The 25,154-nt window shown below is 45.5% G+C and overlaps 1 protein-coding gene across 1 annotated transcript in view; it reads right to left on the reverse strand.

The window, feature by feature from the left end:
• MEGF11 (multiple EGF like domains 11) overlaps nt 1–25,154 on the reverse strand; it is a 315,816-nt gene that overhangs the window by 153,417 nt on the left and 137,245 nt on the right. The window contains exon 5 of the mRNA XM_016141015.2: nt 9,479–9,571. Within this exon, the coding sequence (XP_015996501.2) occupies nt 9,479–9,571 (93 nt within the window). The remainder of the gene's footprint in view (nt 1–9,478; nt 9,572–25,154) is intronic.

Raw genomic sequence — 25,154 nt, forward strand, 5'->3', positions numbered from 1 at the left:
ATGCACAGACCTTGAACAAGCATTTGCTGCCACATTCACAGCTCCCTTCTGTCCCCGTCATGGTGACTGCACCCCAGTGTGCAATGCTGACGTGGAGCCCACCTTCCCAGGGAGGCCCACAGGCACAGCAGATGCCGGCAGAAGGCGGCCGTGGCGCTTCTGTGAGGGCCGCGGGCTGGCCAGAGCAGTAAGCAAGGAACCGTGGACTCGCAAGTATAATTGCACTGTGGTGATTCATCTCAAGTTGCTTTAACCTTGACAGCCGGCTCAGCGTAGTGAAAAAGAACCTTAGAGAGCTGCAGCCTCCCGGTTGGCACAATGCTCCTCTGCACACCCCCTCCCAAAGAGGCAACCAAAGGCTCACCAGAAGCCCCCACGTCGGGGAGGCAAGGATGTGAGTCATAAGGCTGCCCCCACCCAATAGCTGTCCCCCTCCCTACTCTTATTCCAAGTCCTGAGACAGAGAATCACAGGAGGGCCATGCATGGGGAGAGGAAACTGCCCCTCGCCCCCACACTCCCGGAAGGTCACCAGGGCCCTTGCTGAGAAGACACAATGCTGGATTTTGACTTCCCAAAAACAGAGCATCACGGGATTTTGATCTGGAATAGCCACGCTAACCCTCCCATTTTACAGATGAGAAAACTGAGGCTCACGGAGAGGGCAGGACTTAGCTAGGGTCACCCAGGCATGACCCAAAGCTGGTTTCCCTAAATGTTACAGCACAGCACTTCCATCCCTTTAGAGGTAGCATGGAGCTGTGGGGAGAACACAAGTTCTGAGTTCTACTCCTGGTCCCACCATTTGCTAGCTGGGTGAATATCAGAAGTTACTCCACGACCCTGAGCTTTGATTTCTTTGCATGTGAAATGGAGATAACACACATGACCTCTCCAAGCTGCCAGGAGGTTAGATAGGATACTGTAAGTGAAGCATCTGCACACACTCGGAGTAGGAATCCCCATTCGCCTTCTGCTTCAGACTCTGAGGCCCCCTCACACCTCTTTCTGACCAACTCCCTTCTCCGCTCCCAACATGCTGGGGCAAAGTTTTTGCAGTGGCTCTTCTCAGCAGACCTGTGTGGCCGGGTCTGCTCACTTGCCTGTCTGGCCCTGCCCACCTCCTTTCCAGTCCCTTCAGCCACTCCAGGACAGAGGCAGGAATCCTGGCCCACATCCTAGACCTTTGCTTTGCCCCCACATCCTGTGCTGCCAGACTGTGACATCTCCATGTTCAGCAGTGAGAAGTGTGTCCAGGGGTACCCCAGATGGGAAATCTTTTCTGATGTACTTTTCAAGCCAGGAAGATAGCAGCGTTGACCCCTCTGAAAATCTAATCCCAGTGCCTTGGCCTGACCTGTAGTCATGGCTCTGTCTGCTCAGGCCTGGGCACAGGAACCAAGAGTGTCTAGAACCTTTAGGTCATCTGCACAAAAGTTTGTAGGACAGCTTGGCCTGTTTGCTTTGCTATAATGAGACCCATCTGCCTCTAAGACAACTCCAGCCCTGAACTTCCAGAGCAGATGATAGGAGAAAAAGGTATGAGAGTCAGGAGACCCAGGATCAACTTACAGCCTACCACTACATCCCTGGTTAACTTTAGGCAAGTGCTTTCCCTTTTCTGGACCTCAGTTTGCCCATCTGTAACATGAAAGGAGTAAACCAGACAATTTATAAGGTCCCTCCCAGCTCCCGAGTCAATGGTTTCAAGTTAAATCATGAGACCTCAGTAACCAGAAGTTTGGGTTTGGGATCCTAGACCATACTTCCTAGTACTCCATTCCAGGACTATGTGGATACAGGCTTTCATATATGTGAAGAGAGGTGCAGGAAAACAGGATGCCCAAGCCACAGTGATATGGGGGTTGTATGACTCACACCTCTTATAGGGCAGCACTGAACACTGTGGGAAAATGCAAAGCTCCTATAATACCCAAGATGAAGTAGTGTGGGCTTGACCAGTGCCCTATGCTAATCCTTTGCCAAGGAGCCAAGGCACAGATAGTGGGGGTACTGCAGAAAGCCCAGCAGGGAAGACAGTGTCCCCAAAAATGCGGTGGATAAAAGCCTCGAGCCCTAATCCCTCTCTAAACCATCCCTGCCAACAGTCACCAGCCCTGGGTGATCTAATTCTGGTTATGGTCTTCCTGCCTTTCCCACTGCTTCTCAATCTTCACCCCTACAATAACCCAGCCTCCAGGGACGCCTAATGGCATAGCCCCAAAAGTTCCACCAAAGGCTCAAATTATCACATTTAAAAAAATAAATGTCAGTTCTATATTCAGTTCTATAATAAATCTGTATCTGTTTTAATACAAGAAACAATGTTTAAATTACTTATCAGGTAACTAATGTGCTGTTACATGGTGAAAAATTTGAACTCTATAGCTTCAAGAATCATTAGCAAAAGTTTCTTCAACAAATGGGGCTGAAAAAACTTGATATCCACACATAAAAAACTGAAGTTGGACCCCGTACCTTACATCCTATGTAAAAATTAACTCAAAATGGATCAAAGACCTAAGTGCATGAGTTTAGACTATAAAACTCTTAGACAAAAACACGAGGGAAAAGCTTCGTGATATTGGATTTGGCAATAATTTCTTAAATATGACACAAAAAACATAAGCAACAAAAGAAAAAATAGATAAGTGGACTTTATCAAAATTAAGAACTTTTGTGTATCAAAGGTCACTATTAACAGAAAGAAAAGAACCCACCGAATGGAAGGGAATAGTTTCAAATTATGTATCTGATAAGGTTTAATATCCAAAATATATAAAGAATACCTACAACTCAGCAGCAACAACAAAACAACCCAGTTTAAAAAATAGGCAGATGACTTGGATAGACTTTTTTTTTCCAAAGAAGATATACAAATGGCCAATAAAGCACTTAAAGAGGTAATCAATATCACTAACCATTAAGAAAACGCAAATCAAAACCACAGTAAGATACCACTTCTCACTCATCAGTTTGACAATTAAAAAAAAAATGAACAAGCATGGACAAAGATGTGGAAAAATTAGAATTCTGTACATTATTAGTGGGAATGTAAAATGGTGCACCCACTGTGGAAAATAATATGGCAATTCCTGAAAAAAATTAAACATAGAATAACCATATGATCTAGCAATCCACTCTGGGTATATATCCAAAAGAAGTGAAAGCAAAGACATGCATACCCATGTTCACAGCAGAATTATTCAATAGACAATAGTCAAAACATACAAGCGACCCGAGTTTATCAATTGACAGATGAATGGATAAACAAAATGTGGTATATACACACAATGGAATATTTTTCAGCCTTAAAAAGCAAGGAAGTTCTGACACATGCTACAGTATGGATGAACCTTGAAGACATTATGCTAAATGAAATAATCCAGTCACAAAACAATAAATATTGTATGATTCTTGTTATATGTGGTACCTAGAGTAGTCAAATTCTTAGAGACAAAAATTCAATGGTGGTTGCTTATGGATGGGGGAAGGGGGAATGGGGAGTTGGTGTTTAATGGTTTTAGAGTTTCATTTGAGAAAGATGAATAAGTTCTGGAGATAGATGGTAATAATGGTTGCACAGCAATATGAATATACTTAATGCCGTAGAACTATACACTTAAAATGGTTAAAATGATAATTTTTATGTTACATTTATTTTATCACACACAGGAAAAAATTTGGCAAACATATACCTTCGTTTGGAAATGATGGATCCCAGACTAGTTTAGGAGTGTGGGCATATTTCTGAGCTGTTAAATGTTGTATTTTAATCTGCACGGATAGCTGACAGCCAAATCAGCCAGGGGTCCCACACATCATTCAAGATAAGAACACGTTTTACTTGGCAGAAGCTACTCTTGGTGGTGCCCCAGCTGGGTTCCTGCTGCCTTCATTACTCAGGGCTGCTCTGCAGTTTTGCCTCCTGCCCAGCATTGGGGGTTGGGAGAGGGAGCAGTTTCAACAGATCATAAGACACTGTGCAGTAAGCTTTTACTGTCCTGCACATGGAGAAAACCAGATCAATGGGATCTAAGAATGTGAGCGATAGTGGGGAAATGGCAGGGGGTTTCTCTATTATGTCTAACCCACCCCTTCTGTGGAGGCCTGAGACCAAAACTAAAATACCATTCTAGAGCCCAGAACCCAAATTTCAAAGCACCGTGGGATAGGAGGCAGAGAAGCAGGACGTGAGAAATACAATAATTAAATAGTACAATGAAGGCTTAAATTTCCAAGTTGATTCTTCAGTAATATTTATAAAAGTTAACAGGGCATATTTAATTTAGGAATTGGCTCATGTCCTTCTCCTTACAGCTGAAATTTCATAAATGAAATATACTGGATCGTTGCCCAGTGCGGAAATAAAAGTTATGAATAATGCTTCTATCTCAATCATTGTCAGTGCTTTAATATTCTTAATTACTTAAAAAAAAACTAGATATTCAATATAGGGAAACTTCTTTTCTTCTAATCTCCACTTGTGAGATTAGTGCAATTTAATAAAAGTCACTCTGTCGTCTTTATTCAGGGTAGACTGACATTTCATCCTTTTATTCTTTATTATTATATAGGATGGAGGTTTATGATCAAGCATGCAGCCACTCCATTTCCCCCTATTGGTCTGTTTTAACATCTCAGAGTTAACCATAATAGCTGACGTGTCTACCCACGAAACAAATCAGTATCACCTCACTTTTTTTTATAGAGCAGAAAGAAATTAGTCAAGGCCTTAAAGAAATTAGGTTATGGGGTTATAAGTCTGTAAAAGAATGAAAAGTGCCCCCCCCCACACACACACACACTCCACTACTAGATTCATCGTCTTCACAACTATCAAAGTCATAAATCCCTTGGCAGCCACAAAGGGCAGGGCAGGGGCAGGCGCTAGGATGATGGATCATTATAAGCCTCCTTGCCATTTCCAGGAATTTATCCTAAGAAGAAATTGGGACAAGTGGGCAAAGATATATGCACAAGAAGAATCACTGCAGTGTTTTTACACAGGGCCACAGTACCTTCCTTATTCATGTGTCCACAATCCAAAAATCTCTAAAATGTCCAAAAGAAACTCTTTTTTAGAGTTCAGGATCAAAATTTAGAGACAAGATCTACATGGAACTAATTTGTGATTACCTATTTTCTATATGTCACTAGATGTGATCAGACATTGTCACTTCAGAACTATTATTAGATTTCATCTCAGAGTTCTGTCCAGAACCCACTGGGGATATATGTCACATATAATACATTCTACACTTAGAAAAAGATCTAAATTTTGAAACCAGCAGGCCCCAACGACTTTGGATTAAGGATGGTGGCCCTCAAATACTGAAAAATCAGAAACAACCTAAATGCCCATCAACAAGACTGGTTAAATACTTCTGATGATCCACAGAATAAAATTCTATAAGGGCATTAAAAATTTAAAGGGAGAGTCATGTTTATTGAAGGAAATGAATGCATGATATAAAGTTGAATTTAAAAGCAAGTTACAATCAACGGCCATGCCACCCTGAACAAGCCCGATCTCGTCTGATCTTGGAAGCTAAGCAGGTAAGCAGGGTCAGGCCTGGTTAGTATGGGAGACTACCTAGGAAGACCAGGTGCTTGTAGGCATAAAAAAAAAAGATTGTAAGCTGACGAGGTCCTTGCAATCTGTGAGGTCAACCAAGGGTTGCCTTGCCTAAAATAAATAAACAAACAAACAAATAAATAAAAGCAAGTTACAGAATAGCATATACATTTGATCAGAATAGTACCAGTTGTATCCAGACCTAGCTCTGGAAAGCTTGGTACCAATGTGTAGAGAAGTAACACAGAAGACAACACCCAAACATCAGGAGTGATTATCCCTGGGTGTGTGGGTTTGTTTGTTTGTTTGCTTTTTGGTCTATACTTTTGGTGCAGTTTGAATTTCCTTTTTAACACACACTGGCATAATTTTAGAATCAGAAAAGAGCAACAACAAGAATTATGCTTTCAATTAAACAAAAATCGAAGCTTCCCAGAAAGGGTGTCACATGTATAGACATGTCTATGGCTAGATTCCATTCAGAAATCTCCAATCCCGTTCAGAAATCTCCAGACACACACACGGCACTGAATGGGACATCCATCTCCATGAGCACGGGCCCCACAAAGACTCTAAGGCAGCAGTCCCCAACCTTTTTGGCACCAGGGACCGGTGCTCCTATGGGAATCTAATGCCTGATGATCTGAGGTGGAGCTGAGGCGGTGATGCTAGAGCTGGGGAGCGGCTGTAAATACAGATGATGCCTTTTGCTGCTACTCACTTCCTGCTGTGTGGCCTAGTTCCTAACAAGCCACAAACTGGTACCAGTCTCCAGCCCAGGCGTTGGGGAACCTCTGCCCTAAGGCATTGCAGAGCACACCCAGGCAGACAGGTATCCAATAGCACAACAACTAAAAGTCTCAAACTGCTTGGAGTAAATCTAGTCACAATTTGCATACTTCAGCTGATTCCTCTATCTCCACAACAATATTTTGGGGCCACATCTTTCAAGCATATCTTTCCTTCCCCTGTGAGCAACTACGTTTTCTCATCATTTTCATCCTAAGGTTGTATTAACAGAGGTTGAGCACCCAGAAAGAAGAAGAGCATAAAAATGAAGTGTTTAGGTTTGGGACCTAGGTTTTTGCTGAATTAATTGTCCCAGTTTCAACATTTATTAGCTGTGTGTCTGTTGAAAGCTGTTTAACCTCTTTGTGTTTCAACTCTCTCATCTATAAAGGGGCTAATAATAATCCCCACACCATAGAGATTAAACGAGAAGATCAAGTGCCTAGTACACAGTAAAATTCAACAAGTAGTACCTATCTCTATTATTATTTTCCATACGAGCCTGCAGTTGTGTGGTCAGATTTCAGAATGCTAGTTTAAGAGGAATAAAGGTCACAGCCAATGGAACAAAACCAGATGGGGAAGGAAATTCAGACCATGTCATGTGAGAAACAAAGGAGCTGGAGAATAAAAACTTGGGGGAGAGAAGTTATCACTGTCTTCTAATATATGAAGGGCTGATCTATGGAAGGGGACTCTAGATTCTTTTATGTAACCTCAATGGCTATTATCAATTGCTCTGAGATGACCATTTTTCCCCAGTCTGTGGCCTTGTCCACTGAGCTCCTTGGTAGAAATTCCAGAAGTGGCAAAGAGGGTCATGTCGGTTACTCACCCCACCCTGGCCTTTATCATGAGTGAGAACCAAATGGTAGAAGCTAGAGACAGATTTACACTCAAGAGAAGGGAAAGCCTTCCAATAGTCAGAATGTGTGTCCACAGGGGTCAGTGACCTCCTTGTTAATGAGGGTGGGGGCATATAAGCAGAAGTTGGAAAGCTCATGGAAGGGCATCTAAACATTCGATGCTCTGAATGCTTGTGAGAGTGAGAGTCTATAGATTCCCTTCAATGAAGCCCTTCCTCAAAACAGGTTTGGAACCTATCTTTTAGGATTTCCTGTGGGTTTACTAGTATATGCCTTTGAGTAGACCCAGGGGTGGTGGCTTTTCAACCATGAAGTTGGATTTACTAAGGAAACAGCTGTGGGTTGTTCAGCACCACGTCTGATAACTGAATTGGGGGTGAGGAAATTAGATAGCCCAGTTTTGTACTGTAAGGTAACAAGGCTGTTGCCTACACGCTTGATAAACTCACTCTAGAGGTAAGATTTATTCTCAATCACCTAGTCTTATTCGTCATGTGCTGCCTTCATTCCATTTCTTTACCTAGACAGGAAACCCTGAGAGATACAGACCATGTCTAAAAGACCCTCCAGGGCCTACCCCTCCCTGCCCAACACAGTCCAGCATATGGTGAGCACCAAATACGCTGGCACTGATTGGTAATTTATATGCACTCAGGGCCCCTGGGACCCAGGCTCTATTTCAACTTCCAACAGGCTGCCCTTGACATTATAATCCAGCAACAGAAAGCAGATCTGTCCCAGCAGAGCTCACCTAATCCAAGTTAGATAGTTCTTCATCAAAGATTCATTGTAAGCAAAATTACACAAAGCAAAATATGGACAAGGAGGAAAAGCTCTCAAACATTTCAGCCAACATGTTTCTTGCAGCTCATAGAAAGACTGGTTGAGCACATTCCTTTAACTTGCATGTCTCTTGGTTTACATTTTGTTGTCTGGAGGAGTCCTTGGCCCTGTGTCTCAGCATGGCCCACCTCGAAGTAATAAAACAGATGGTAGGAGGAGGCCACTGCGGTCACCAACACATCGAAGAGAGTCTCTTGAATATCCAAACAGATCCTGGACCCCCAATCCAAGATAACCACCCAGGCTCAAAACAAAACCATATCCAATAGCCTTGTTTTGATTGGTATATTCTAATGCAATGGGTAAACAGGGAGTTTCCAGGTAAGGACTTTAGAAAAAAGAAGCAAAACTAGATGTCCCATCAGAGCAGAGAGAGTGAAAAAGGGCGAGACTACATATGGCTGTCATAGACCCAACATTCCTCCCCAAGTTTTCATGGCCACTGTAGTCACTATAGCACCATGGCTTCCAAAGATGAGTCAGTAATGGGGCTTAGACCCTATTGGATCAGCTTAGTTATCTACTCGAGTCATAATTAAAAAGACACTGTACCCCAGCTCAAAGCAGAAAGAAAATGGGCTTCAACACTAATCAAGGCCTCTTTGAAAATCATGTAAGATCATGTTGTTAACCAACCATTGATTGCAAGATGTGCCAATGGAAAGGGGTCATCTGCAAGAATTGAGGGGAAATGAGCCAGCAGTGATGGATTTGCCTTCATCTGGGCTCTTGGCAGACACTCCAAGCAGCTGCCAGGTGTACCCCATCCTCTCGGTGGCCAGTGCCACAGTAGAGAGGATGTCCTGTGCCACTGTGGATCACTTAGTCAGTCCCAAGAGCATCTACCTCACTCTGTGCCTATAAGGAAGTCTTTCCCAGAGAGATACAGGAATACAGTGACTTGCCCCTACCTGTGGGCAAGTTGTTCTCCTGTTGGGACACAGAGGCATTCCAGTGTCTACCAGTCCCACAAATCAATCCTGAGTCTCTGCGAGCACCCACAAAACTGAGCCTTTGGATCAACAAAGCCGAGGATCAGGCCTTTATAACAGTGACTTCTGGAGCTGTACCCTTAGGTGGCATCTCAATTTCACTTCAGCCCTCAAAGACCATATCTAGAGGTGTGTGTGTCATCAAAAGTCAGAGTTGTACTGATGACCCCACAATTCCCCATAAACCACACACAACACACAATACCCCAGCAGACCCCATAAACCATTACCACCATGCCACTCAAGCCCTCCACCCCAAGTACCATCATGTACCAAACTGCAGGTATGCCTCCTCCCTGATACCCACACTTGCCTAGGCAGCCCCAGCCCAACACAAAGAATTCAGCCTGTACTCAGCACAGGCTCGCCAGAGCTAGGGGGCTGCCCAAGCCCCAAAGACCCCAGACTCACCGCTGGAGCAGTCAGGTCCTCCCCAGCCAGGCTCACAGTGGCAGGTGTCCGGGGAAACACAACGGCCATGCACACACTCCTCCGTACACAGGGCTGTGGGGCCAGGAGAGAGAGAGAAAGAACAGGAACAGACAGTGAAAACCAACCATCTGGTCAAGGAGCATAAACCACTTCATAACGACTCCCTGAGGCCCAGGGATGCTCAGAATGCATCACTAGCTTTGGAGAAAATCAAGCTACTCCTGACCTCAGTTATTTAATTAACTCTGAAATGTGTCCAACAGGAGTAAGCTTGATTCTAGCCTTATTTCCTAAAATGAAACCCAAGCCTGAAAAATGGCAGCCTTGGTGGCTTTTCAAGAATATTTCCTCTGAAGCTTAACACTTGGAGACCCTCCACAAAGCCCAACTCCTAAAGCCACACTCCTGTACTTTCCCCATTCACTCAGGAAATTATCTGTCATGTCCATCATTTGCTTTCTCCAATTTCTTTCTGCAAAGGCCCTGAAATTTGTCCAGTTCCCTGAAAAGAACAGGTTCCTCTCCCCTTTCCCCCACCTTTCTGCCCTCCTCCCCAAATGTCCCTATTCTGGGGTTCTCAAATGTCAGCAAATCTGCAAAGTACACAAATGCTGAGGAAAAGGCAACAGCTAATTATAAGAAAGTAATTAAGAGAGACATCCACGATGATGATAATTGTAATTAGAAATGCCTGGCAATTTCTTATCACGCAGTCAAATGCTACAGCCTCCTGAATTGGGAGGCAACAGCAGCAAAGTTCCCATCAACTTGCTCCAGCATGGAAAGGGCTTATTGGCAGTAGTTTAAGAAAGGAAAATTATGATTCTCTTCGTCTGACATCCACATCTTCTCAAGGTCATCTTTGTTCCTCAGAGATCTGCCCCACCATCTAATCCATCAGTGAAGGATTAGAGAAGAACGCCATTGCTACTCTTGCCAATTTTGTAAGCTTGGGAAATCAGCAGCTATCATCGACCCTGCTTCTTAGTGGGGAGCTAGATGAAGTGCTTTCTTCTGACAAGCAGCTAGAGCCATTCTATCTGCCTGGCACTGGCCTGGGGCAGCAGGTGGCTCCTAATGGTGAGAGCTGCCAATGACCTCCGAACACCCACCCTGCTTCCACATCCACAGCCTAGCCTGAATGCCCACTGCGAGAGCACTATCGGGTCAGACAACAAAGTCCATTTTATGGTAGGTGGAGGGTCTTCTGGCCCCTCCCAAACACAGGTGCTGACCTGAAGCTGTTGCTTTAACTTTGGCCAGATCCCAGACAAGGTAGACCCGGAAGAGCCATTTCAGATGCCCCACTGGTGGGTGGTGTGAGGTCAGCCCATTCTCTGCAAGCCTACGATGTGGTGTGTCTGGAGGGAGCACTGGCACCTGAGTCCTATTCATTTGAATAAGTGCCTTTCAGGGAGAGTTCTAGTTTATGCCGAACACTTCTACAACCCTTCACTTGGAGCTCTAGGAAGTATCCAGGACCTACCAGCTAACCCACTGGACCCTAACTCCAGTAATCAGCTCTACTCAGAACCACCATGAGCTGCTTACCAGGCTACTAACAAGACCCCAGCCAGTCACCCCTGCTGCCCTGGCTCCCCTGCTCCTATTAGACTTTCCAAACAAATGTTCCCAATAAACACCGGACAGCAGGACCCTGCCAGCGCCCAGCCCTGGCCTCAGCTGCTCCCTCTTTCTTCCATCTCACCCCCATAGGCTGAAGTCCCAGCATGCTCTTCAGCTGGGCCCATCCACCTTTCAGCAGACCTTTCCCATCAGCCTGTCAGATTAGCTCACACCTTCACCTGTTTTCTGCCCTCAGAGAGCGGTACCTTGATCTCCGGGGATTCTGCCAGCAGTGGAGAGGGCAGTGACCCATGAACTCGCTGAGTGTTAGGGCTGGAAGAGACCTCAGAGAAAATCGTGTTTAACCCCTTCATTTTATTACATGAACAAACTGAGGCCCATGTGTCCTGGACCTCATGGACATTGTGTGGTGTCTTGATCAGCGAGGAGTTTGGGGATGAGGCTCCTGAAGACAGAAGCCTTTGGAAGTAGAGGAAGATGAGAGGTGCCCAAGACCATGGGACCTTCATGTCACCCAGGTCAGACGTCCTCTCCTGCCCAGATGGCTTAGGGGTTGGAGGAGCGAGTCCAGAGGAAATAGAATAGGGCTGCTGTACTTGACTTCCCAGGAGTGTGAGAGCTGGAGAGAGAGGCCACAGGAGCTGCTTTAACACACTGACTGCCCTACAGGGTGGAGCTGGGCAGGGGGCTTGGAGCAGCTCGAGAGAGGAGTGGGGGGAGGACAAAGCCTACCAGGGCCCTACCAACCCTTGCCTCTCTCTGGCCTTTCTGACCCTAGACACCTGATGACTGGCCTACCTCCTGCACCCTCTCCTTAGCTGGGGAATGGAGGGGCCTCTAGGTGCTCCGAGAAAGTTCCACCCTGTCTTTTCCCTTGGTCCCGCCCCAAAGTCCCAGGGACCCCAGCTCGGCCCTGTATCCAGCATACTGGCTCCCCATGACCTGACCCACAAACCCTGGGCCTAACTCCAGGGATGTGGTTGCTGTCCCTGTGGTCCCTCCAGACCTCATTATCCCCCTCCCCTCCTCACTGCCCTGGTATTATGCCTGGGCTGTTTGCTTGTCAAAACCTCAATCCATTCATATTTCATAGGTATTGTTTAGACAGTGTTGTTTGAGGCATGAAATATTGATAGCAAATACCCGAGGCTCACATAGCCATATTTGGCAATTGGGCCACTGTGTGTTTGTGTACCTGGTGGGGAGGGGACGGGGGTGCTGCAGGGAGAGTCTCCCGAGGAGGGCTGGAGGTGAAACCCACGGCCCTCCCTGGGGCTGGGGTGGCTGACTCCTACTTCAGGAGCCAAGCGTAGCCCTGCAGCAGACAGCGCCTCCACAGAGGGCTGGGATTTACACAGCGACCGCTCCTAAAACATGCAGGTCCCTTAAGTTCTTTCTGACCCCAGGCCCCCATGAGAGCCAAATGCTTAGGAAGGGCTGAGTTAGGGTTCTGCCACCCTGGCCTCCCTCTTCTCTGGCTCTTGTACCTTTAAACAGGGGCATTTTGTTGAGTCCCTCCTTCTGCTGCTGCATACCCATCTGCTGTGGTGGACAGGGAATCAGAGGCGGGCTGACAGGCTGTGTGACTGAGGGCCAGGCCCTTTCCCTGACCCGCTGAGAAATTTGGACCACTGCCCTCTCAGTGCCTGAGCCCTCTTATCTTTCACACGCAGGCCACCTCCCACACTCTCACCTTGCACTGAGGTCCTGGACATATGGGGTAGGCTAAAGAGACCTAATGACAGAACCCTGTTTGGGAACGGTATGCTGAAAGGCAGCCCCACCTTCACCCCTGAAGAAGCCGCCAGGGTGGTAGATAATGTGATGGCCTAAGTTTAAATTCCATATCCGCCAGTTACAATTATGATTACAAGACAATAAATAAGTATTTAACCTCCCATGTCTTAGTTTCTTCATCTGTATAATAGGGAAAATAGTACAGTCGTACACCACATAATGACGTTTCAGTCAATAACAGACTACACATATGACAGTGGCCCCATAAGATTATACAGAGAAGCATTTAGCAGAAGCTTTTGCCAACTTCGACAAGCTCCTTAAAAATTTTGAAAACATGGTCTGCAACACTGAAAGATTTTCATCAATAGAGAAAAATATTCATGGTACATTATCTGCTTATAAGCAAATCTCTGGGGGAAAAAAACCATGCAAACCACCATGGACATATTTCTGAAAACAGTGACACCTCTTCAGAAAAGCCTGAGGCGAGTCCTTCAGGAGGTGTTCCAGAAGAAGGCATTGTTATCATAGGAGATGACAGCTCTGTGCAAGTTACTGCACCTGAAGACCATCCAGCGGGACAAGATGTGGAGGTGGAAGACAGTAATACCGATGAGCCTGATCCTGTGTAGGCCCAGGCTGATGTCTGTGTTTGTGCCGTAGTTTTTAACAAAAAAGTTTAAAAAAAAAGTTAAAAATTTTTAAAGTAGAAAAAAGCTTACAGAATAAGGATGTAAAGACAGGAAATATTTGTACAGTTGTACAAAGTGTTTGTGTTTTAAGCTAAATGTTATTACAAAAGAGTTGAAATGTTAAAAAAAACTAAAGTTTATAAAGTAAAAAAGTTATAGAAAACTAAGGTTAATTTATTATTGAAGGAAAAACTTTTTAATAAATTCAGTGTAGCCTAAGTGTGCAGTGTTTATGAAGTCCGCAGTAGCGTGCAGTCGTGCCCTGGTCTTTCACGTCCAGTCACCACTCTCTGACTCACCCAGAGCAACTTCCAGTCCTGCGAGATCCATTCCTGGTAAGTGCCCCACACAGGCGTACCATTTTTTATCTCTTATACTGTATTTTTACTGCACTTTTTCTATGTTTAGATACACAAATACCATCATATTATAATTGCCTATAGCATTCAGTACAGTAACATGCTATACAGGCTTCTAGCCTAGGAGCAATAGATCATATCATAGAGCCAAGGTGTGCAGTAGGCTACACCATGTATGTTTGTAAGTACCCTCTATGATGGCTACACAACAACAAAATCACCTAACTGCATTTCTCAAAACATGTCCCCATTGTTAAGCGACATGTGACTGTACCTACTGCATGGGTTGTTGCAAAGATTTAATGAAATACATTTAAAGTGCTTAGACCAGTGCTTGGCACACAGCAAGAGCTCAACAAGCATGAGATGCTATTATTTCTCTCTCTCTTGACAGGGCATTTGAGCACATCACCCTTTGGGGTCCTTCCACTGCTGACTCTCTTGATGCTTCTAGGGCTGCCCTGTCTCCACCATATCACCTTAAAGCACCTGGAAACTTGAAATGGTCCCACTAGGTTCCCAGTCCTGGGTCACCAAGGCCAGGCAGAGACTCCGTCACCCAGCTCCACCAAGAAGCCAGGAGGGCTCAGCCACCCTAAATTTGCACATTTATAGAAGGTGAAATATTTCCCCACCAGAACCCCACTACCCGCACAAAGTTCCCCCTGCCTGGCCCAGCCTACAGAAGCCTCTTCTTCCTCTGAATCCCATGGTACTCTGGAGGGAGTGGCCCATTGGGGGTACACTTGGTCTCCTGCCACTTCCCTCTTTAGAGTGGGTTCACGTGGTCTCTCCAATGAGACTATGAGTTCCTTGAGGGTAAATCCAGAATCTTCAACATCCTCATATCACCTCATGAGCCATGCCTTATAGACATTCCATGAGCAGCTGTTGGTGACTCTTCTGAGTACCTGTGCTTTGCGAGGAATATTGAAAAGCTAAGCGAGAAGGATCAGGATACAAAGGATGTAGACTGTGACCTGTGAGGGTTATGTGAAGGTTGGACTTGCAGGGGAAGGCTGTGTAGCCTGAAAAAGGAAGTATTAGTTGAGAGTGAGTCACAGTCAGCTGAAAGGCTGCTAAAGAGAAGTAGGAGCCACTCTGTCCAACACAGCATAGGGACGGACCTAGGAGCGTACTCGACAAGGGGGCAGATTTCAGTCTAAACAGGCAAGACTTTCTAACACCTGAATGAGTTCAGCAGTTCAAAGGGCTGTTTCTGTATGTGGGGAGCAACTCATTGCTGGGAACATTCTAGCGGAGCACAAAGGACCTACACAAATGCTGGAGGGCAGGGGTCGGCAGGCAAACAATGACTCTCAGGCTAAATCCTGCTGGCTGCCCATTTCTATAAATAAAGTTTTGTTGGAGCACAGCCAGGCCCATCCATTTACATAGTGTCCATGGCTGCTTTTGCACTACAAGAACAAAGCCAATTTGTTGCTACAGAGACTGCTGGTCAGCAAAGCCTAAAATATTTACTATCTGATGTTGTAAGGAGGGTGTGGGCCCTCCTGCTCTAGAGCTTTCCTGGTACAGTGAAAAATTAGACTATGGGACTTCTAGGATCTCTTCTCCTCTTCTTCTGTCATTTACTCACTCCCCAGTAGACCAGATGGTTAAACAATGCCCAAAAGGTGCTTAGAAAATCCCCAGTGATGCTGGCCTCCTTTCTAAAGTAGTCCTCTGGGTCCACACCTGAAGGGACAGAAGCTGTCAAGCTGGGGCATAACCTTCAGCAGCAACAAATGCTCACTTGGCACTTTATTTCAGTCCTTTCCCCCTGCCCTGGTGGTGGTGCTGGTGGTGGTGGGTGCTAGGGACAAGGAATATGGATGATTTAATGACCACTTGTGTCACAAGTGAGTGTCTTTCCCAATAGATAACAGTAACTGTGGTGCTCGAAAAAGAGACCAAATGATGTTCTTTCTCTTTGCTCAGGACTAAGTATCCATTGCCCCATTATGTCCTTGAGGCAGGTATTATTACTACTCCACTTACAGTGAGGAATCTCATTTTTATGACTGCCCCCCCCCACTAGGAGCCATTTAAAATATTTTTTTGTTGTTAATCACTTCCTCTCCCATGAAATTCTGCTACCTGCCACAGATACACTGTATATCTGTGTATATACTGTTTGTATATCTGTGCTTTATGTATAAACAGACTAAGAACCAGTTTTTACCCCTTTAGAATGTATGTGCTGGATTTTCTCCATTTGCACCCTCCGATCTCTCCCTACCCTTCTCCACCCTTGTCTGTGCCCTGAGAGGTAGACTTCCATGGACTGTTCTATCAGACTTTCTTGCCCTCTGGCTCTGGATGTGTTCGGCCAATGGCAAATACCAGAGGCTGGGGCATGGGTTGGTAGCAATGGTCTCCTCCCCCCGACTCAAGGTGGTGGAGGGGGAGAGGAAGGCCTTTTGGCCGAGGAGTAGAGTGGTTCTCCTTGGGTGCTAGTCCCAAATACTGCAGCATCTCTTATTGGTCCCCCTTACCCCTCCCATGCCCTTATAAATAACTGTTTTATTAATCTCTCCTCAGTTACCACGCCATCTGTTTCTTGCCAGGATCCTAACTGACGCAGTGGCCAAGCCGAGAATTAAAACCCACATCTCTGTGATGCTAAAAGGCCTGCTCTTAACCACATGCTTCACCACTACCTGGACCACAGGCTGAGATAAGTTCCAGTGCCAGATCTGTCACTGACTTGTCACCTCTTCCAGGTCTCAGTTTATCTGCCTGTGAAATGAAGGGGTTGGATGACACGATCCAAATGTTCCCTCCAATTCTGGGAGTCTAGGGCTCCACTGCAGCAATGATTGACTTTTTTGGCTCACCAATTCGAGCCAATTTTGAGAAGAATCCTTTCTGCAAATGCCGGCACAGAGCTTGACATGGAAACAAAAGTGTGCTGAGGTACAAATGCAAGGCCAGAGCGTCAGTCCTTGCGCGAGGGGTGAGCCTGCATCAGCAGCCCAGGACCCACTATGGGGATCTTGGCATTGAGCAAAGGGGTCAGGTCAGACCTGGGGTCTCCTCTGCACACTGTTAAGACAACACTGGCCCTTGCCTGACTGAGGTACCCAGTCTGCTGTCCTTCGTTCATGGTAAGCCCTGTAAATTAATCATCAATCCTATTAGCATTCCACCCAAGACGACCCACAAGTCCCTGAGGTGTTCATGGTAATATATTTTGCCCGGCAGTTTGCAAATGGTCTTACTTGTTAATGGAACTATAAAAATTACATGAAAAGGTCAAGATAAATAAAGACAACTTCCATGCTCTCTGGCCAACTAGCCCGATACCCAGCTAGGACAAAAGCAAGCTTGGAAGCCAGGGAAAGAAGGTATAGCCTCCCTGAATTCTACAGCATATGGCTCTGGAGCCTCCCCTGAACCCAGTTTCCCCAGAATGCCAAAGCACATTGATCGGTCCTCCATTAGCATTCTTGGCAGGAGGCTCAGATCAGGCTGTCGTTTGATTCTGCTTGGAAATAAAATGACCTATATCCAAGTGGACCCAAGTGCCAATTCAAAGTGACACACTTAGCATAAGCGATTCTGCCAAGCCCAAGGTCACACCGAATGTGGTGGGTATGTGGGTGTATGTGTCTGTGTCAGAGAGTTACCAAGGGGAATTCTAAAACAATTCATCAGATGTGTATCATTCATTCCTTTATAATTGTCAGCCCTGAATCCCCTCCACAGCCAGAAAGAGACACGAGGGCTGGCCCCCACTCCCAGCACATCTAGAGTTAGTTGGCTTTCAATTGCTTCAGTCACATCTGGCTCCAACACATGAATAGTCAATTTAAAAAAAAAAAAAAAAAAAAGCATTTCACCTGCAGGGCTGATAAGATGGAAGGACATTAAGAGCCAAACACTTTCCTAGTCTGTGGCCTGCGGACCTGCAGGTCTCCCTTTTACCCAATGGGGGTCCTGGGGAAGCTCACAAAGGGCTCTGGGACTGGTAATCAGGGGTCCGCCCCATCCCCACCCTACCTGCTAAGCTGGCCCATAGTCACTCATTGTAGTTCAGTGGTACCTTGCTGAGTTTTATGCCTTGGCCAGCTAGCATTATCTAAAAGCCTGGGTCCCTATTCTGTCACTTATTAGCTTCACTGTCCTTGAGCAACCTGTCTTGTCCTCAGTCTCTTCATCTATAAAATGGCTCTGGACTTAGAAAGTTATTGGCAAGAATAAATAAGTTCACTCAAGCAAAGCACCTAGAACCAGAGGTTAGTTATAATTGTCACTAGTTGTTTTTTTACACTATTGTTACTAATATTCCTCTTCCCAGGGCCAGGGTTCCCTTGAATGCATTCCACCCAGGATGACCCACAAGGCTCACTTCAGCTTGAGGGATGAGAGAATAGCATGAGTTAGATCTGAAAGGGAGTCCTTATTCACTGGGAATACTGAAGGTATGGGGGCGGGGGCAGGGAAGAAGAGACAATCCAGATTCGGCTAATTGGTGAATTATAAGTTATCCAGGGTAATGCATATGCCTTTTCCCCTCCGTTTCTAAGAGGAGCATGGAAAGAAAGGAAGCCGCAGCCTGGCTGCCAGGCCCTTTCTCTCGTGGAGAACCATTGGTTGTACTTCTGGAGGTGGAGGGGTGGGGAGAACGTGAACTTGGGCTGGGGTGGGGTCCTGCGGCCTAGGTCCTTTCTGCTTCTGTGCGCCTTCTGCTTACTCATGCAAATACCCACCCACAAATGCATCCACTCTGAAGTGTTCATCCAGCACATCCTGTGTGCTGGGCTCCCTGGATAGGGGGTATGGGGAGGAGTCCAAAATGCAGAAATGGCCAGGCCTTGCCTTGCCTTGCTTCGCCCTGCCCTACCCTTGGAATTCCCAGAGAGTGAATACTCCACCTATCTGCTTTTAACTCTTTTCCCCCCAAAGAGCCACTCTGCCCTCTAGGAGCCTGGGGTAACCCCTCAGAGAGTTGTATATAGAGGGACGAGGGCTGCACTCTGATGCCCATGGGCCAGGATTGTGGGAGATCAGAGAATGGACTTGGGAGCCAGGATGTTTGGATTCAAGTGTTGGTTCTGCCACTTTCTAGTAGTGTAACCTCAGGCAAGTTACTTTACTTCTCTGGGCCTTAGTTTCATCATCTTTAAAATGGGGGCAATGGTTCTCTAGCTCGTAAGTTGGTTGCTAAGTTAAATCATCGATACATGTGAACTGCTTAGAACAGTGCCTGGCACATGGGAACCTAGTTATTATTTTTTTTTCAAGACCATCTCTTCCATCCTCCTGCCTCTGAGCAGTCACTCCAAAAATATTTATTAAGCGCCTACGATGTGCCAGGCACTGTGCTAGGTGCTAGGAATACCATAAGCACGCCACAGCTCCTGCTTTCACAATGTGATAGTGAGAAAGGGAGTGATCACCTGAGTGGCTCTGTGGGCAGGTGGGTAGGCCAGTAGGAAGGTAAATGGGTGAGTGAACGAGTGAGTAAGGGCACTAAAATGTTCCTGGTGCTGAAATCACAGCTAGTTCAGAATACAGGATGGGCCCCAGAAGAAGGTAGGCAATTCTGGTGTATCTTGGCGGACAGAGGAAGAGCATCACAGAGCAGGTGATGCTAAACTTGACATCTATTCATGATACATTTACTGAGTACCTACCATGTGCTAGATACTGTATCAGCCTTCCCGTCTCCAAAGACCATTGAAATTTTGCCTCTTAGGGTTTTCTGCAGGAAGAAAACTTTCTTTACCTCCCCTCTTTCAGCCCTCTCACTTCTCCAGCGTGGGTGCTCCCTCCTGCCGTCTCCTCTTTGGGACATGGAACGCCTTCTGATTCTGAATGTGCCCCAACCCTCCTTTCCCTGGGCCTTCATACAGCCTGGAATTCCATCCACAACCCAGCTCTCCAGCTCTCTCACCACTTCTGCTTATCGTTCACATTAACTTAGGTGCCACATCTTCCAGGAAGCCTTCCCTGACTGCATTGCTCCCACAGTCCACGTACTGACTTCCCTGTGCCACTTATTTGTTTCTTGTCAGCTCCATGAAAGCAAAGAATGGGCCTCTGTAGTTCATCCTTATGTTCCAGCACAACACTTGGCACATGGCAGCTGTTCAATAAATATACAACAAATGAATAAGTATCTGAATCTGCAAAGGAGCTTTTTCTCCTTTCCCTTCACCCAGAGGCCTAACTCTCTCTTACATGGGCCATGCCAGACTGATTGGGCTGAACACATAAATTCAGCTAAGATACCAGGGTAATGCAAAGACCCAAGTTCGAGTCCCCAATTCTGCCACGGTGGGACAGTAAAATGCTCTTTAGAAAAATTCCAGCAACTCCCCAGTTAATAGGCAAGGACCGTTCCAGCAAAACCCAAGAAGGATTCCAGTCTGGGGTTTGAGCCTCTCCAGTTCAGCTTGAAGCCTCAGGGGCAATTTAGCATCAAATGCTAGTGTCAGATCATAGACTCCCCTGGGGTCCTCTCCTGTATCTCTACCAATCACCCCAAGATATTAGTCTGCTTCTCATAGCTCACCTCAACATGGCTTAACTATTAGCAATTGTTTATCAATTAAAATTGTAACTTGTCAGGCATCCCTATTGGTTTCCCCCATAAAACAATCACATCCAACCACTGGGCCTGATAAGAGACCGGTATTGCAGTCAATTCTCCTGATGGATGCTGTGAGCCCCAGATCTGCCTGTGGATGCTCCTGGTACCCTTGGCCTTCCTTGCTTTATAAAGGATTTTCCCAGCTGAGTTGTTCAAACCACCAATCCTGCATTCCTTCAAGGAGCAACAGCTTTTCAACTTGTTAATGATGTTGGCGCATACAGCCTGAGTCAGCAACCCCCAGCACACGACCCAAGAAAATCTTTTTCTGGGCCTTTTTTTCCCTGTTTGACAGATGCAAGACTTTCTCCAGAAAGACACATTCCAGCTGATTGATTTTTTTCTTTGGGAAATTGATCCTCACCACCTTCAAGGAAAGCAAACATTGAGGCCTGTCGAGCATTTTTTTAATGCTCTGATTTAAAATCCAGTCCCCTGATTTTGCCTTGCAATTTGCCTTCCCTAAGGAAAGAGCTGGCCTTTTCTCATAGCCACGTGTGACAGTCTCTAAGGAAGGGGTGCAGGAAGGATGGGCCAAAGAACAAATGATGCCCACCGCCGGCCCTCCATCGGGGAGGCCCCAGGCAGAGGAATGTGGTTAATCACGTGGGCTTCAGGTTGGACAGACTTGGGTTTAAGTCCTGGTCCTTCCACTTAGCTAGCTGTGTGGTCTTGGCTCAATTAAAATGACCCAATATCATGAAGCCTCAGGCTCTCCATCTGTAAAACTGGTAAATAGCATTACCTAAATAAATAATAAAAGGTTGTTGTGTGAGGCTAAGTAAGATAATGCCTGAAATGGTTGGCAGAGTGGACTCTTAGCAAGGACCTCATAAATCTCAACTCTTACTATCATGGTTGGTTTGGGATGAGGCAGCCCACACATGACTCTTAAACATGTGGAATTCCAGGACTTCAGCAGGCTCTCATAACCAATGTCTTAAGCAGAAGGGGCCAGGTAATTAGAGTCCTTGCTTCCACCACTTCATCCAGTGCTTAGAGCCCCTCTCCTACATCCTGTGCCAAATTTCTACTGAGATGCCTCTCCTAGCAGGGAACGAAGTCACTTTGTTCCAGCCTCATTTAATTGCACCACATCCTTAAGTGAGAAAAACTCTCCTTAACCTCTGGGTCTTTGCATGTGCTGTCTTTCCTCCCAAAGACGCTCTTCGGCCTCCTTGTTGCCTAGCTAATTCATCTCTCAGGTCTCACTTTAAATGTTGCCTACTTTTGGAAGCCATCCCTAGCTACCCTCAATAGGTTAGGTGCTCCTGATCCATGCTCCTATAGGACCCACCCTTCCCCGTCAAAGCACAAGTCACATACCCCTATTTTGCTTGTCTGACTATCTTCAATACCTGACCAGTGGCCTCTGAAAAAAGGATGCTGTCTCTCACCATCGAATCCTCAGGGCTCAGCACAGCGCTGGCACAGAGTAGAGGCTTAATAAACATCTGGTGAATGTATGAATGAATCCCCTTTCATTTATGAACAAATCTGATTACTAGGAAGCTTTTTGCTTCACTGAGCTGAAATCCGCCTCCTCGGAATTTGCCTGCATTGGCGCTGAGTCTGTCCTTTCCTGCTCCCCAGCCCAAATCTCGTCCCAATTCCATATGACAAGCTTTTCTCTACTGGGACTGAAGCAGATAAGAGACATAGTAACAGGAGCACACACTTCTAAGCAAGGTGTGGCTGGGACCGATGGTGGCTGTCAGAGGAGAAGTTAGTCTTTTGTCTTGCGTACTGTTGCCAGGCTGCCGCCACCAACCAGCACAATGAAGCCCATCCCAGTTTTATGAGTGTCACTGCTGCACGTCCCAGTGGGGGCAGCCCACATCCCCGTCCCCGCTGGTTTTAAATCTCATTGCTATTGAAAAGCTAAATCAGGAGCTACTTAGCACCACTGATTTAGGGCTTTAATAAAAATAATGCAGTGGAAGGGAAAGGCGGCTGTGAAGGTCACTGTCTGCTGCCCCTCCCATCCTGCTCCTGCCTTCCTGTTAGGATCTTTTTCCAGCCTAGGGACCCCTAAATTCCCTTGACTCCCACGAATGGGACTTTGTGCTTTTATGAATTAGTCCTCATCACAATCACATCCCTCGACAGCCTAGGCTATGTTTATTGCTTGCTGAGTTGCGTTTAGGAATTTCCTGCCCTCTTAGGAACTTAATACTTCTTCTCTTCTTCAAAAAGACCCTTTAACTCCCTGGCCTCAGAGTCTGGAGGCCTCTGACTCTGCCCTAGCTCTATGGTTCATTCGCCATGTGGACCACTCACGCCTTCCGCCTGAACAACACAGGTGGTGGCAGGACAGACAAACTCTCAGAGCCTCGACAGTTTGATGCTCTATGAGTGGGGAATTTGCAGTTCCCCTCTGACTAGAGTTTAAAGAAGATTTCCGTCCTCCTGACCCAAACCATCCCTGACCTAGGGTCAAGCCCAAAGTGTTTCCTTGCATTTCAAATAACTCTATTTGAACATGTAATGCCTTAGCAATCAGGGGGAAAGACTATTTTTAAATAACCTTTTTACTTTTAAAATCACCAACACCTGTCCCACAGCTGCTAAGTGGCAAATCAGGATTCAAGCCTAGTGCTCTGCAGGCCTAGAGCTGATGCTCCTACCTACTTGTACGTTCAGCCTCTCTAGCAGACCTACGCCTGCAGAGCAGCCTGATAAAGGAGTGATGTTGGCAGAAGCGCTGGGTGAGCAGGGAAGGCTTCTTAGTGGAGGCGGAAACCCCAGTGGGTGTCACGAAACACCTCACTTAGGCAGACAGAGGTCTTGGAAATGCAGTCCCAACCAGCTCTTTTCTGACTCCAGCGGTCAGCGCAGGGTCACCTGCCTCTTACTGTTCCAGGGCAAAGAACATGCCATCATCTGGCCCTGGCGTCCTGTCCCACAATCATACGGATATCCTGAGGCTTACTCTGCGGGACGGCCCTGCCTCCTGTTTCCTCCCTGCTCCCCTTCCCTGCTCTAGCACAGCCCTCCAGCTATGCAGAGAAACAAGTGAGACGAGAATGGGAAAACACTCCATCCTCTCCTAAACATTTCACCCATAGGCCTGTCTGTGTGTTTAGGAAATAGCAAACTTCAATATACTTGCTTGAGAAAATGACAAACATGGAGGGTCATTTACTGCAGCACTGTCTATGATAACATAAGCTTGGAAAAAACCTAAATGTCCATCCACAAGGGAAAAGGTAAATAATTATGGCACAGCCACACCATGGAATACTATGCAGCCATGAAAAGAAATCAGAAGGCTCTTTATGTACACAAAGCTATGGCTGAAGTGAAAAAAGTAAAAGGCAGAACAGAGTTTAGAATATGCTGCCATTGGTGTAAAATTTAAACGTGTAGGGAAGACATGGAAACAACCTAAGGGTTCATCAGCAGATGAATGAATAAAGAAAATGTGGTATATAGAGATGCCTCTTGACTTACAATGGGGCTACATCCCAATAAATCCATCATAAAATGAAAATATAGTAAGTCGAAAAACATAACCTACCAAATATCACAGCTTAGCCTAGCCTACCTAAAACGTGCTCAAAACACAATATTCGAAAAAACTGAATAAATAAAACAACAACAACAACACTCGCAACACAGTATACTGTAGACTGTCAGTTGTTTACCCTCAAGATCACATGGCTGACTGGAAGCTGTGGCTCACTTCCGCTGTCCAGGATCATAAGAGAGTATCTTACTACACATCACTAGCCTGGGATAAAAATCAAAATTTGAAATTCAAAGTACAGTTTCTATTTAATGTGTATTACTTTCACAACATCATAAAGTTGAAAAATCGTAAGTCAAACCATCATTAAGTTGGGGACTATCTGTATATACAATAGAATACTATTCAGACTTATGAAGACGGAAATCCTGCCATTTGCTACAACATGGATGGACCTTGAGGGCATTGTGCTAAGTGAAATAAGTCACACAGAGAAAGACAAATACCTTATAATCTCACTTGTATGTGCAATCTAAAAAAAAGGAACCAAACTCCTAGAAAAAGAGAGCAGATATGTGGTTATGGAGGAAGTTGGTCAAAAGATACAAATGTCCAGTTGTAAGATAAATGAGTACTAGGGATGCGATATACAACATGACGACTGTCATTAACACTGCCGTATGGTATATTTGAAAGCTGAGACAGTAAGTCTTACAATTTCTCATCACAAAAAAATTTCTTTTTGTATCTATATGAGATGAGGGATGTTAACTTATTGGTAATCATTTTACAACATATGTAAGTCAAGTCACCCTGTACTCCTTAAACTTATACAGTACAGTATGTCAATTATATCTCGATAAAACTAAAAGAAAAAGTATAAAGAATGCATAAACATGTTTCCTTTTATATTCATAAAATATATCTGGAGAGATGCACAAAAACTAGTAACATTGTTTTCCTCAAGAAGGGAAAACTGGGGGAAATGCTTTTTATTATATTTCTTTTATAACTGCTATATATTAAACCAAGGCAACATGTTAACTGTGCAGAAAATAAATACCAGTAAAACTACAAAAAATAAGGCACACTCTGCCCAAGGACTCTCTTAACATACAGAAGAATCCACTGCGAGAGGAAACACATTAGTGTCAAACTTATTAATCTCATGCTAGAGTAACTGTTATCACAGTGGGGCCCTATGGGA

This window comes from Rousettus aegyptiacus, unplaced genomic scaffold (assembly GCF_014176215.1).
Source record: "Rousettus aegyptiacus isolate mRouAeg1 unplaced genomic scaffold, mRouAeg1.p scaffold_m13_p_3, whole genome shotgun sequence".
Lineage (NCBI taxonomy): Eukaryota > Metazoa > Chordata > Mammalia > Chiroptera > Pteropodidae > Rousettus > Rousettus aegyptiacus.